Below are 13213 nucleotides of genomic sequence, written 5' to 3'. Positions count from 1 at the left end.
GCTGTTTCCAAATCACTTTAATGTCCTTATAAGTGAAGAACAGTTACTTGTTAACTGTGAATAAAAGATTATTTGTACCAGGGTGAAAATCCTTTGTAAGGCACTTTTAGGGATTTGCTTGAAGTGCTGAGGTTTAGAGTAACTATATAAGATATTTACAATTCAAGTCGATTTAGTTTTATTTACACATCACTAAACCCAAACAACAGTCGCCTCAAGGCGCTTTATATTGTAAGATAGACCCAATAATACAAACATTCACTGGTCACTTATGTGGTATATATTAGGTATATTAGCCATTGTTTGTGAATGCAAATATGTAGTCAGCCAATCAAATGGCAGTAATGCGAAAAATGGCCTCAATCTAAAAAAAAAAGAAAAAAGAAGACTTCAATCTGAAACACAATTGGAAACATAAATACATTTTGGACCTTTAACTGTAATTTCTATTTACATGACAGTTTGGGCAGAACTTTTCCCATAATTTGATTTTTTTTTTTTTTTTACAATTTAAGCCCAAAGAGTTGTGCTGACACATTTGCTTCATTGTGTACAGCAGATTTTCTTTATCATGGAGAGAAAAACAAGACGCACTGTTGAAACTGCACTTCTTATGCTGAGATATCTCAGAGTAGTTTAAGTAGTGCACTTAAACTACTTTATACCGAGAGAAAGGGGCGTTTCACTGGTACGGCCCACTTAAGGCCAAAGTGGCATGTAAACCACTTTGGCCTACTTAAGTGAATTTGAATGTGGTATGTTGTTGCTGCCAGACGGGCTAGTCTGAGTATTTTAGAAACTGTTGATCCACTGGGATTTCTCCACACAACCATCTCTAGGGTTTATAGAGAATGGTTCAAAAAAGAGAAAACATCCAGTGAGCGACAATTCTCCAGGTGGAAATGACTCAGTGATGCCAGAGGTCAGAGGAGAATGGCCACACTGATCATAGCATGGCAACAGAAAAAATGAAAGGTCCACTTCTTGCCATCCAGGTATGGCCAAGAGCTCTCAAGCCTGAAGCAGATGGGTTACAGTAACAGAACACCACACCTGGTACCATTCCATGTCACCTAAGAACAGGAAACTGAGGCTACAAAAATCTCTGATCAAAAATGAGAGTAGAAGTTTGAAAAACAGGATCAGAATTTGGTGTAAACAACATAAATGCGTGGATCCACCATGCCTGATTCAAAAGACCAGGCTGCTGCTCGTGGTGTAATGGGATTAAGGATACTTTCTTGACACACTTATCGTTTAAACACCTCAGCCTACCTGAGTATTGTTGCTGACCAAATCCATCCCTTTATGACCACACCCACAGAAAAGCATCCATCCTTTGATGGCTGTTTCTCACAAATCATCTCAAACTAGTTTCCTGAACATGACAGCAAGTTCGCTGTACTCAAATGGACTCCAGATGTGGTGGAGCAGGAGATTCACATCATGGATGAAGCACATCTTTGAGGAATGTTTCCAGCACCTTGTTGAATCTATGCCAAGGAGAATTAAAACAGGCTGACAGCAACGTGGTACTAGCAATGTCTACTTAAGAGCTAAAAACAGGATAGAGGAGGATGAACAAATACACCATAAATTAAGAACTCACAGCTGATTTAAAACAGACATTTTTATTTTGCATGTTTCAAATAACCCTGCAGATATTTTAAACAGCCCAAGTGTGAATAACCTCCACTTTTGAGAATGCAGACACGACCTTAGTGACTAAAAATCACACAAAATTAATAACAAACAGAAATAAATAAACACTAAGGAACACTAATGAACGACACAGACAAGCTGTTGATGATGAAAGGGAGAGAAGATGAAGGGAATTATGTTAAAAAAAAAAGGTTTAGTATGTTACAAGGCCACATGCCAGCACGGTAGAAGTAACAATACACAACCTGAAACCAGAACAGCCTCCAAATCGTAGTGTTCTCACGTCAAATGGTTTTGCATGTATAAATGTTACTCTACATATAAAAGTGTTTTCAGTTCGAGTGCAGCTGTTTTTATTTGCTTCTTGTTTATGTGGCAGGAATCTGAGGGAGGCCGAACTCATCCACGAGCACACCATCCTGAACACAAAAGAAGAAAAAAACATCAGCCATGAGCAAAACACTTACATTTCAAGTGTTATTCACTTAGCAGGTTTGTGTTTAAACAATAGAGTGGACTGGAAAAAACTTAGTTTTGCACATTATAGCTAATCTACCAAACACATACACAGGATTAGAAACTGGCACCAGAATTCGTGGCAGGTTTAATAGTTTGCTTACATACACAGTCACCCCCCAAAGGTCCATTTTGAAGTAGGAAAAAATTCTTTATGATTACTTTTTATTTTACTTTCATGTATTTTCCACAACCCTGCCCTTCATGTCATGAAAACTGAGCTCTGTAGACTGTCACCTTATTTGTCTTGCTGTCACTGGGGATTCCCTCAGGGATAGACGGCGCAGCTGAGGCCTCATCCAGGTAGGAGGTGTCATCATCCAGCAGCAGCTCATCACCCAGTGCATCCAGCTCTGAAACCACAGTGGTACTGTCACTGTAATACTCCAGATCATTGCTCAAATTACACACTAGCAAAGAGGTCTTAGCTCCAATAAAAAGAGATCCGAGCTGTCCTGGAAGCTCCACATTGTGGATGCTGAAATCTGAGAAAGAGCCCCAAGAGGCAAAGAAGGCAGAGAACGAGTGTGATATGAAACAGAATTCAAACAACAGTGCTAGTGTATCTCCTGAAAAAGAGATTTTATGTGCCTAAATACAGGATCATAAAACATTGCCTTGCATTCACTAAAAACAAGCAATACAGTTTTAATAAAAGGATATTAAGTGGTACAGGACACACTCACACATTTGGCTTTGTGGCACAATGGACAGCGCACTGACCTTCTAAGCTAACACATCAGGAGTGATTCAAAGGTTGTAGGTTCGAGTCTCACTAGAGTCAAATCTTGGACTTTTCCTTACTATAGAAGTTACATGCATCTTCAGAAAGTAACTAAAAGTCATTTTAGATAGGTTCTAGCAACCCTCAAGCGGAAGGAGTTGAATGGATGGGACAATAGAGGCACCCATGGATCCAGAAAGTCCAGACTTTGTTCCCTCTTTTTTCCTTTATATAAGGGAAACTCAGTCCACAGAAGCTCCTCGGATTCACAGAGGAATCAGATTTCACAACAAGTGACAAGACCCTTCACATCTGGCTCTGTGGCACATTGGACTTCTAAGCATACACTTAAGGAGTGATTCAAAGGCTGTGGGTCCCACCTGAGTCGAAACTTTAACTTTTCCTCACTACGGAAGTTAGATGCATCTAACAAAAAGGCATTTTAGTTACTGGGTTAAGCCTCAAATAACAAGTCGGCATAGACAAGGCATGTCTATGCAATAGCTAGCACTTTTAGTATATTTTTAAATTACTTTAGTCACTATTTACCACATTACCACATTTTTAATGGACGGATCACATTTGACAAAAAATGGCACAGGGCATCCTCTCACATCTGGCGATGGACAGCGCATTGAACTTTTAAGCACACACTTCAGGAGTGATTGAAAGGTTGTAGGTTTGAGTCTCACCAAAGTCAACACTTTTAACCTCTTCTTAATGTAAAAGTTATGTAATTCTTAAGACCGGAACTACAAGGCAACTTCTAACTCAAATAAGAAGTCCTCATCACTATACATGGAAGCTAATAACTTAGCATTGAGGTCTGGGATTTTAGCATACAAGAAGGGATTTCCACTCTCCAGTTGCTTAAAAACCAAATAAGAGATTAGACAGTTTACATATGTGTGGCGTTTGTGTGGGTGCTTGTATCTGGTTGACTGTAACTCTGTGATAAACTGGTGACAGATCTGAGGTGTACCCTGTGTCTTCCCCTATCACAGCTGGGCTAGGTTCTAGCAACAATCCAGAAAGTCTAGACTATGTTCCCTCTTTTTTTTTTTTTATAAGGGAAAATTATGGAGGAGCTGCTTCAAATTGACAGAGGAATTAGATTTAAGAACATATGACACAGGCCAACCTTTCACATCTGGCTCTGTGGCGCAATGGACAGCGCATTGGACTTCTAAACAAGCACTTCAGGAGTGATTCAAAGGTTGTGGGTTCGAGTCCCACCAGAGTCAAACATTTAAATTCTTAATGTAGAAATTACATGCATCATCAGAAAGTAGTATTGGCTTTTTAGGCCTAATATAAGTAGTCTGCATATATAAGGTGTGTCATTGACAAGCCAACACCTTTAGTAGATATTTACATTACATTAGTCACTATTTCATTAGCGTATTAGAAGCACTGAAGCATGAAAAAGAACCAAATAGCAGTTTGTTGATACAAACTTGGGTAGATAGATCATGATGTGCATAAACATGCATCAAATGTTTGAAATGGCGTGCACCAAATTGTCTAACTTCCTAGAAATAGTAGAAGAAGAAACTGTGTTTTTTGATGGAAATAAATGCCACTGTCTGGATTTCTCAGAATCTTCCGACTGGTGTGTTTACATGAAGCATTTTTCTTGAGGTTGGGCTTTTAAATCGGTTACTCTAGTTCATGTTAAGATTGCTATTGTTATCTCATAGTAAAAAGGCTCTGAGTTCCACTCCAGCCTGTGGCCTTTCTGTGAGGAGAGCTCCCTGTGTCAGCGTGGGTTCTACCACAGTCCCAAGTCGCACATGGGGTGACAGATTGGTGACCTGTTGCTGACCAGGGGTAGAGCCTGCCTCTCACCCTATGACAGCTGGGATAGGCACCAGTGCCCCCAGCGACCCTGAATCCGATAAATAGAAGAAGTTGGATGGATGGCTGACAACTGTGGAGGAATCAATGGATCTTCAAAGTCCAGATTTTCCTTTATTCAAGGGAAACTCAGTCCATTGGAGTCACTTCAACATAAATTTTAACATACCACTTTTTTAAATGGTCAGATCACATATGACAAAAAGTAAACCAGGAAAAACCACATGTGGCGCAATGGATAGCACATTGGCCTTCTAAGCAAGCACTTCAGCAGTATTTCAAAGGGTGTGGGTTCGAGTCCCACCAGAGTCAAACCTTTAACTTCTTAATGTAGAAGCTACATGTTTCTTCTTAATGGTAAAGTCATGTACATCTTAATACTGAAAGTACTACACAGGACAAGGTCACACATCTGGCTCTGTGGTGCAATGGATAGCGCATTGGACTTCTAAGCAAGCACTTCAGCAGTAATTCAAAGGGTGTGGGTTCGAGTCCCATCAGAGTCAAACCTCTAACTTCTTAATGTAGAAGCTACATGTTTCTTCTTAATGGTAAAGTCACGTACATCTTAATACTGAAAGTACTACACAGGGCAAGGTAACACATCTGGCTCTGTAGCGCAATGGATAGCGCATTGGACTTCTAAGCAAGCAATTCAGCAGTGATTCAAAGGTTGTGGGTTCGAGTCCCACCAGAGTCAAACCTCTAACTTCTTAATGTAGAAGTTACATGTGTTTTATTAATGTTAAAGTCATATACATCTTAATACTGAAACTACTACACAGGACAAGGTTACACATCTGGCTCTGTAGCGCAATGGATAGCGCATTGGACTTCTAAGCAAGCAATTCAGCAGTCATTCAAAGGTTGTGGGTTCGAGTCCCACCAGAGTCAAACCTCTAACTTCTTAATGTAGAAGTTACATGTGTTTTATTAATGTTAAAGTCATGTACATCTTAATACTGAAACTACAAGAAAATTTTCTGTCTCAAATAACAAATCTGTATAGACACCACTATCCATGGAAGCTAATCACTCAGATGTGATGTCAGCACATAATCTGAGACTTTAGCATCCAAGAGGGAATTTCCACTCTCCAGAACCAAAAATAAGAGATGACTGTGGGATTACCTGGAGCATCCAGGTATTCTGCAAGTTAGGTTAATTAGTGTGAAAGGTTAATTGCATTTCTGTGATAGACTGGTGAGAGAGAAGTGGAAGAAGCTGAATGGACGTGTGAAAACAGAGGAGGCATTCATGGATCCAGAAAGTCCAGACTTTGTTCCGTCATTATTCCTTTATTCAAGGGAAACTCTGTACACAGGAGCTGCTTCAAATTCACAGAGGAATCTGATCTGTCAACAAGTGACACAGGACAAGGTCACACATCTGGCTCTGTTGCGCAATGGATAGCGCATTGGACTTCTAAGCATACACTTAAGGAGTGATTCAAACGTTGTGGGTTCGAGTCCCACTAGAGTCAAATGTTTAACTTTTCCTCACTATGGAAGTTAGATGCATCTAGAGAGTTGACATCTCTGTGGTGTAGTGCAGTGGCAGGGTGGTTAGCATCATTGTCTTATACCACAAATGTCCTGTGATAAACTGGTAACATATCCAGGATATACCCTGCCTCTTGCCCTATAACAGCTGGGTTGGGCTTACAGTGTCATGGTGGTTAACATCATTGCCTCACAGCAAGAGGGTCCTGGGTTTGAATCAGCTGGCCTTCCTGTGTGGAGTTTGCATGTTCTCTGGATGGATGCTGATACCATAGGGAATGGCTATATTTTCATTACATGGCTATATTTGAAGTTCGTCGCTCTAGCTATAGGTAATACATCAGTCTGTTCCACAAAAACCAAACAAAAAAATGTTTGGTCACAATGGCTCCACCCACAAAATATGTCACTGGACATATTTATGTGTCACAACCAGAGATGGGCAGTAAGGCGTTACAAGTAACGCGTTATTGTAAACCGATTACTTTTTTCAAGTAACGAGTAAAGTAAGGGATTACTATTGCAAAAAAGGTAATTAGATTACTGTTACTTTCCCGTAAGCATGCTGCGTTACTGCGTTACTAAAACCGTGATTTTAGTAACGCAGAGAGTATGAGCGTGCAGCGTTTAAAGCGTGGAAGTACTGACCTTACTTTGAGTTTGATTTCGTAAAAAGTGACAAAAACATTAGCGTCCGCTGTTCACTGCGTGGGAAGAAAACTTCTTTTTACAGCAAAAAAAACCCTAAACTTCCGAGCAAGCACCGAGTACGCTGCAACGGAATGGGAAATTCACAGACAAACTCGCGGATTCTTCCACTGACTGCTGCGGCACACCTGCACCAGGGCAAACATCCGCCTGCTATACAGGTGAAAATAGAGCAACAGGACTGCTGAGTCTTTAGTAATTAGTTACTGATTACTTTTTTCAAGTAACTTGCCCAACACTGGTCACAACACTGCGACTGTTCACTTTAATGCACCCTAAATGAAAAACTGCCAACAAAATGTACATTTACCTGCTTCAAGATCCTCCTCATCGATGTCTGGAGTGCCATAGCTGCGGCTCAGGGCTTCTTGTACCTCATTGGCTTCATCCATCATGTCCTCCAGCTGGTCCTGTAAATCCTGGAAGTCCAAATACTTGTGTTCACTTTTAATGCCTCAACTGTGAGAGTTTAACTTTTATCCAGCATATAAAATCATAATTTTAATTTCATCAGTTTTTAATCGACTGCTGCACAAATAGGAAGAGAGAATCACATAACAGCAGGGGGCACTGAAAATAAATGAGACCTATTAAGTGTGTTGATTAGACCTCATTTAAACAAAACTATTAACCCATTTTGTTACTGCAGGGTTCTGAAATCAGAGCAAGTTTAATTATACAGTAAGAGCTGATAAATTGCTGAATCTGGCTGCTGCTAAGAGTACAGTGTAAGTGTTGCAGAAATGTGATGTAATGTGAGGTGATTTTTCTTACAATTGATGCTTCGCAATTCTCTTACAGTAAGCAATTCTCCTGGCCTCAAGTATCTCCCCATTTTTGGCTAATGACTGCATTCATAGTTTAGACCAGTGGTTCCCAAACTTTTTTTGCTAGGCCCCCTTTGTTTAACAAGAAAAATGTTCACGCCTTCACGCACGCACACGCACAAACACATCCTCCAACCACACATACCCATATTTTGCTCCATTGCGGTTTATTTCACACCTCAAACATTTAGTAAACAATTAAGCAAATACAAGTAATCTGCAATAAATGACAGGTAGTAATAAAATAAACTACTAACTCTTTTACGCTACGTCCACGCCTACACGGGTATTTTTGAGAGCGCAGCTGTTTCGTCCACACGTAAACGGCGTTTCGAATCACCGAAAAACTCCTTTTTTGCGTTTACGTGTGGACGAGGAATACAGAGTTTGTCACGCAACGTCAAAGGTATGTGCCTTTTTTCACGTCACGCTGTGCGCCACGTTATTGTTTACATGAGATGAATTGCAGAATGGCAGAGACAAAATACCGTTACTGTTAATCTGACTATCTTCAGGTTTTACACGCTCACATATACACATGCAATTACTGTCCCTCAATTTAGAAAGGCAGAGGCGTCACGGTGTGATTATTTAACGTGTAGTTGTTTTTTTTCTGTGTAATAATATTCAACATTGCTATCAATACATTTTTCAAAAAATGCATCTCTGTCCAAAATGGGTTCAAAACATAAACAACTGTGGGATACTGTTAGTCCATGATTTGAACCGGGGCAAGAAATTGTGGCAGGATCAGCCTGATATTATTTGTATCCCGCTGTAACTTTACTGTATAAAGAGCTAACATCTCCAAAATGTCAGGAGTAGTTAGTCATTACAACAAGTGTTTGCGAACTAAAAATCAAGAACGTAGGATCCTGTTTGTCCGTGAACAGCCCAGCGCGTGCTCCCGACGAAGGGGAAACCAATTCTGCAGGGGAGACCTACCTTGGCACTTGTGCAGGTGAAACCAAAGGGAAGATATGCTTCACCATATTTTCTAGTCTTTGGCTTAGAATGAAGTTGGTTTGGAAACATATTCAGCTATGCTTCATCTCCTGCTTTGCGTTTGTGTGGGCGCCCCGTGCTAGCAGTGTCTAAGCGTTTTGTTTTTTTTCCCCTTTTCATACTGTGCCCCCCCTGCAATGGCTCTGCGCCCCCCCTAGGGGGCGTGCCCCACACTTTGGGAAGCTCTGGTTTAGACAAACATACATCAATCTGATCAAGTCTGACGTCCTTGTAAGCCTTTTTCATTTCCTTGGCACCAATCTTCATGGCCTCCACCTGGGGACAAAAAATACATGTGGATTTGGTCACTGACAACATTTTCTCATCAGGTACAGACAATATGAACACATCCACTACCACAACCAGGGAACTTTCTAATGAGATTTTTTTAATGAATGGACAAAATCAAAAGCTTAGCGATACAATATAGTATGTCAGAAATCTAGATGTTTGGTACGTATGAAAGCTGTGATTTGGAAAAAAGTGCTTAACAGCAACTAAAAAGTTGGAGTCTTGGAGTCATGCTGTGTGACTCTTACTGTTGTTTTGGTGTCCTTTAATGTCTGGATCGTGTAGTTTGCCTGCTCCATGTTAAAGGATTGTTGAGCCAGCTGCTCCCTTTGACCTTCATACCTATGTAAAAACAATACAGATGCTTTAATACATTTGAGTCTTTACATACATTATTACACTCCTATGTTATAGTAAAATCAAGAGCTTTTCACACCCCAGCCGTCTTATAGTTGGCTGCAAACTGCCCCAGTGCGAGCTGGAGGTCGTCGCTTGATAAAGACAACAGAACCACATCATCTGCAAAAAGGATAGATTGCATCTGCAGATGGACCTAATGCCCTTGACCTCTTAGCTGCACCGAGAAATTTTGTTTGTGAAAGTTATGAACAAAATTGGTGACAAAGGACAAAACTGGCCAAGTGAAACACCACTGGGAACAAGTCTGCCTTAATGGAAGCAATGTGACCAAGCTGCCACTATAATCAAATAAGCTGCTGCTTTTTGCAGATAATTTGGTTCTGTTAGTTTCATCGAATGACGATCTTCAGCTTGCTTACACTCTTTGTTGCATTCAGTGTTAGCAAGCTTGTTTGCTTTGAGGTACTGTGGCGGTGAGCCTGATTGTTTAATATGACATGTGAGCTGTTACGAAATTTTGCAGCTCCAATTAGAGAGCCAAAAATATTTAGCCCTAGGTTTGACATCTATGATGTTAATAATCACCAGTTACAGCCCTAAACAAAGCAGTTTTTATTATTATGATAGATATATGACACAATAATTCCTGTGTGAGACATTTAAATAGTTGACTTCAATTGTCTCTCCACATTTGCCTGATTTATTTCACTTGCTCACTACTTATATAAGAACTCACTTTTACTACCTCCTCACGATGCTTTGGGTTGGCAGATCTGGTAGGAGGAGAGTCGTGTTTTGTTTTCTTTCACATTCAACACTCCATGCATTGATGTATTCGTCTTTACCTGTAAGGGCTTCTTCTTCTTTCAGATGCTCCCTTTAGCGGATCACCTGCCTCTATCTCACCCTACTCTGTCACACCAACCCTTTGCAGGTCCTCTTTCATTAAATCTATAAACCTCCTCTGTGGTCGTCCTGTTTAACTCCTGCCTGGCAGCTCCATATTCAACATCCTTTGTCCAATATATTCAACTGGACCTCCTTTGGACATCACCCAACTATTGCAACCTTGACTCTTTAATTTCACCTCCAAACTGCTCAACCTGAGCTGTCCCTGTGGTTACTTCCAATACAAACCCTCGAAAACTTTAACTCTGCCACCTCCAGCTTGACCTCCTGTGCCACGATCTCCAAACCACACATCATAGCGGGTCTTACAACCATCTTATAAACATTCCCTTTCACTATTGCTGCTATCTTTCTGTCACAAATCAGTACCTGCAATTCACTTAAATCGTATAGTGAAATAAACCTTTGTTTAGATGATTTTAGTTTACAGGCTTAATTTTTTGTTCAACCTAATCTCCAAAATATTAACGTATTAAAACTTTCCCCTTATTTACCAACATCCACACTATGTCTATCCATCTATCTATCTATCTATATATGTGTGTGTGTATGTATCAGAGAGGCTATCGTGCTCACATCTTTGAGATAAAGCATACAGATGTTTGCACAGTGAAGAACTCACATTCTCTTCTGCTTCAGGACTCTCATTGCCTTCTGTTTCACCATGTTCTGCAATTGAAAGCAAAAAATAAATAAATAACATCGATGTATTTGTCTTCTAGCCTTTTAAACACCCAAAGTTAACACCATGTGTCCTACCTTCGAGGGCCCATCTCTCATCTTTTTCAGCTGATCCTTGTACTTCAAGAGTTCCGCATCTAGCCTGCCAATTTTCTTTTCAATGGACTCAGCCCTCGCATCCACCTGGAGCGAGGAAGAGATCAATTAGAGGTAATGATTTCCAGCGTCCTGGCAGACAAAACACTGTGCTAAAACGCCAAGCCTGTATGTGGGTGCATTAGAGGAAAAAAATAAGAGAGGTGAAAGCTTGGAACATAATTGAGAGCTGTGGTTAACAAACACATCCCTACTTCACAGTCCAACCGAGGCTGAATGTCTTTTATTCCAGCCCAAAGTGCTGATTAACTGTAGCCTCTGAGCTAGTTGGCACGGATGCTGTTTTGACAAGCCTTTTGTAACCATGCTAGCTAAGCACCGCTACCGTTAGGTCGCACAATATGGACATAAACAACAAAAGCTCACAGGCTGACAGTACTCACAGTGCCGATACAGTCCGACAGGTTCGGAGGAGGCGTTTTGGGTTTTCCTCGTCCGAATATTCGGTTCATTTTCTAAACGTCAGCCTTTAGCTTACCTTAGAAAACACAAAAAGCATCAAATGCAAAGAGATTTCTTCATTGAAGACACCCGGAAGCAACGGTTCAGACGCAAAAGATTTCCATTGGTTGGTGCAAACGCTTGTGACCAATGAGATTTTAGACGCGCTATTGCCACTTAGCGGTGAGCAGAGGCACTGCAGCTTCCAGGGAGAACCTTTTGTCCCCACAGACTGCATCCACCATCAGGCTTTGTTACTCCCCCACTGCAAATAAAATGGCAACAAATGTAGGTTTTACTTAGATTTTATATTTTATCTTTTAATCTGGTTCTTTCAAGAGCATGTTATTATTTATTGATTGTAATGTATAATCCCCAAAGACTAAAAACTGCTCTCTACAGAGTAAAATTCCATTGAAATGAGTAGTTATAGAAAGGTTGGTACTGCTTTATAATATGGCATCTTTTATTCAGGATTTGTAAGTTGTAAATTTCATTACTAATGCTTTACATATCTATTCTCAGTGGTACAAGTATTCAGGTCCTGCATTCCAGTCCATGTGGGGAAAAGGTGGAAGTCATGCAAATTAATTCCTCCTGGTTCCTGTAATAGTTTTTAGACTTTTACATTTTTAAAAATTATTTCAAAGAATGGGCTATATGTAACTTTTTATAGAATCATTACTTCAAACAGAGCAGCATGCTGGTGCACTTATTAGCAATGCCTACCCAGAGCAAGAATTTGAACCTGCTAGTCAGCTGTAGTCACTGCATGTTTACATTTTCTCCATGTGCCTGAGTGGGTTTTCCTGGGGTGTTCTGGTTTCCCCATACAATACACAGACATGCATGTCAGGTTAACTGGCTGTATAGCTGTGATGGACAGTCCAATCTGTTCCCAGTGTCAGCTGAGGAGGATTAGGGCTTAAAAAGATGAATGGATGAATGGTGACTCCAATGGACAAGGCAAATCTGAGGGATTCTGAGATGTCTTTTCTTTTTTGATTAATTTAATGATTTAACTCTGGGGTGTCAAACACAATGTGACGGAGGCTAAATGCTGTTTTGGGTCGGCAGGTTTTGAAAAATGTCTCTAGTTATATTTATCATGGATCAGCACGCATGACACTTGCTTTGACATTTTGGCTCCTTCCTTCTTCAAAAACTCCTCCCCAGCACTCCATTTACCTTTCATAACATCCCAAAACCAGTCTTCATGTAGTAAGATATCTATATCTATGTCCTCACTGGGTGCCATTTTAAACAGTTGTTAATAGCCTGTTAATATGACATAATTACATATAATCTAATACACATAATTCTGTTTTCCCAGCACTTTCATTTTTAGCATATGGCTTATGAGGCAAGCAATGAGTAGGCACCTGTTCAATCCTTATTAGAAGGCAGAGCTTATTACTGAACCTGGCTAAATGTAATGGCTTGCAAATGCACTTGCACCTTGGGAGACAGCGAGTAGAAAAATGCAGTAATCTTTGTAATTATAGCTGTCAGCTTCAACAATCCACCTAAGGACTGACTGATTTAATTTGCCTCTAAAATCCTTCAGAATCCCT

General features: G+C 40.4%; 1 protein-coding gene and 5 non-coding genes across 6 annotated transcripts; 5 read left to right on the top strand and 1 right to left on the bottom strand.

Annotated features, from left to right (window-relative positions):
- Window positions 1–1612: 1612 nt before the first annotated feature.
- On the bottom strand, window positions 1613–11742 carry chmp5a (charged multivesicular body protein 5a). The gene is made up of 8 exons (XM_063461569.1): window positions 11582–11742; window positions 11121–11225; window positions 10984–11030; window positions 9341–9434; window positions 9006–9077; window positions 7280–7388; window positions 2416–2531; window positions 1613–2081 (listed from the first exon to the last, which is right to left on the bottom strand). Exons 1-8 carry the CDS (start codon window positions 11648–11650, stop codon window positions 2031–2033), a joined length of 663 nt encoding a protein of 220 aa, XP_063317639.1. The 5' UTR covers window positions 11651–11742; the 3' UTR covers window positions 1613–2030.
- On the top strand, window positions 4055–4146 carry trnar-ucu (transfer RNA arginine (anticodon UCU)). Its single transcript is given in 2 exon segments — window positions 4055–4091; window positions 4111–4146. It is a non-coding gene; the product is annotated as a tRNA-Arg (tRNA).
- Window positions 5174–5265, top strand: trnar-ucu (transfer RNA arginine (anticodon UCU)). Its single transcript is given in 2 exon segments — window positions 5174–5210; window positions 5230–5265. It is a non-coding gene; the product is annotated as a tRNA-Arg (tRNA).
- trnar-ucu (transfer RNA arginine (anticodon UCU)) lies at window positions 5368–5459 on the top strand. Its single transcript is given in 2 exon segments — window positions 5368–5404; window positions 5424–5459. It is a non-coding gene; the product is annotated as a tRNA-Arg (tRNA).
- Window positions 5562–5653, top strand: trnar-ucu (transfer RNA arginine (anticodon UCU)). The gene is given in 2 exon segments: window positions 5562–5598; window positions 5618–5653. It is a non-coding gene; the product is annotated as a tRNA-Arg (tRNA).
- Window positions 6151–6242, top strand: trnar-ucu (transfer RNA arginine (anticodon UCU)). Its single transcript is given in 2 exon segments — window positions 6151–6187; window positions 6207–6242. It is a non-coding gene; the product is annotated as a tRNA-Arg (tRNA).
- Window positions 11743–13213: the final 1471 nt, after the last annotated feature.

This window comes from Pelmatolapia mariae, linkage group LG18 (assembly GCF_036321145.2).
Source record: "Pelmatolapia mariae isolate MD_Pm_ZW linkage group LG18, Pm_UMD_F_2, whole genome shotgun sequence".
In the NCBI taxonomy this organism is placed as follows: Eukaryota; Metazoa; Chordata; class Actinopteri; order Cichliformes; family Cichlidae; genus Pelmatolapia; species Pelmatolapia mariae.
This window is presented reverse-complemented; position numbering and strand designations above follow the sequence as displayed.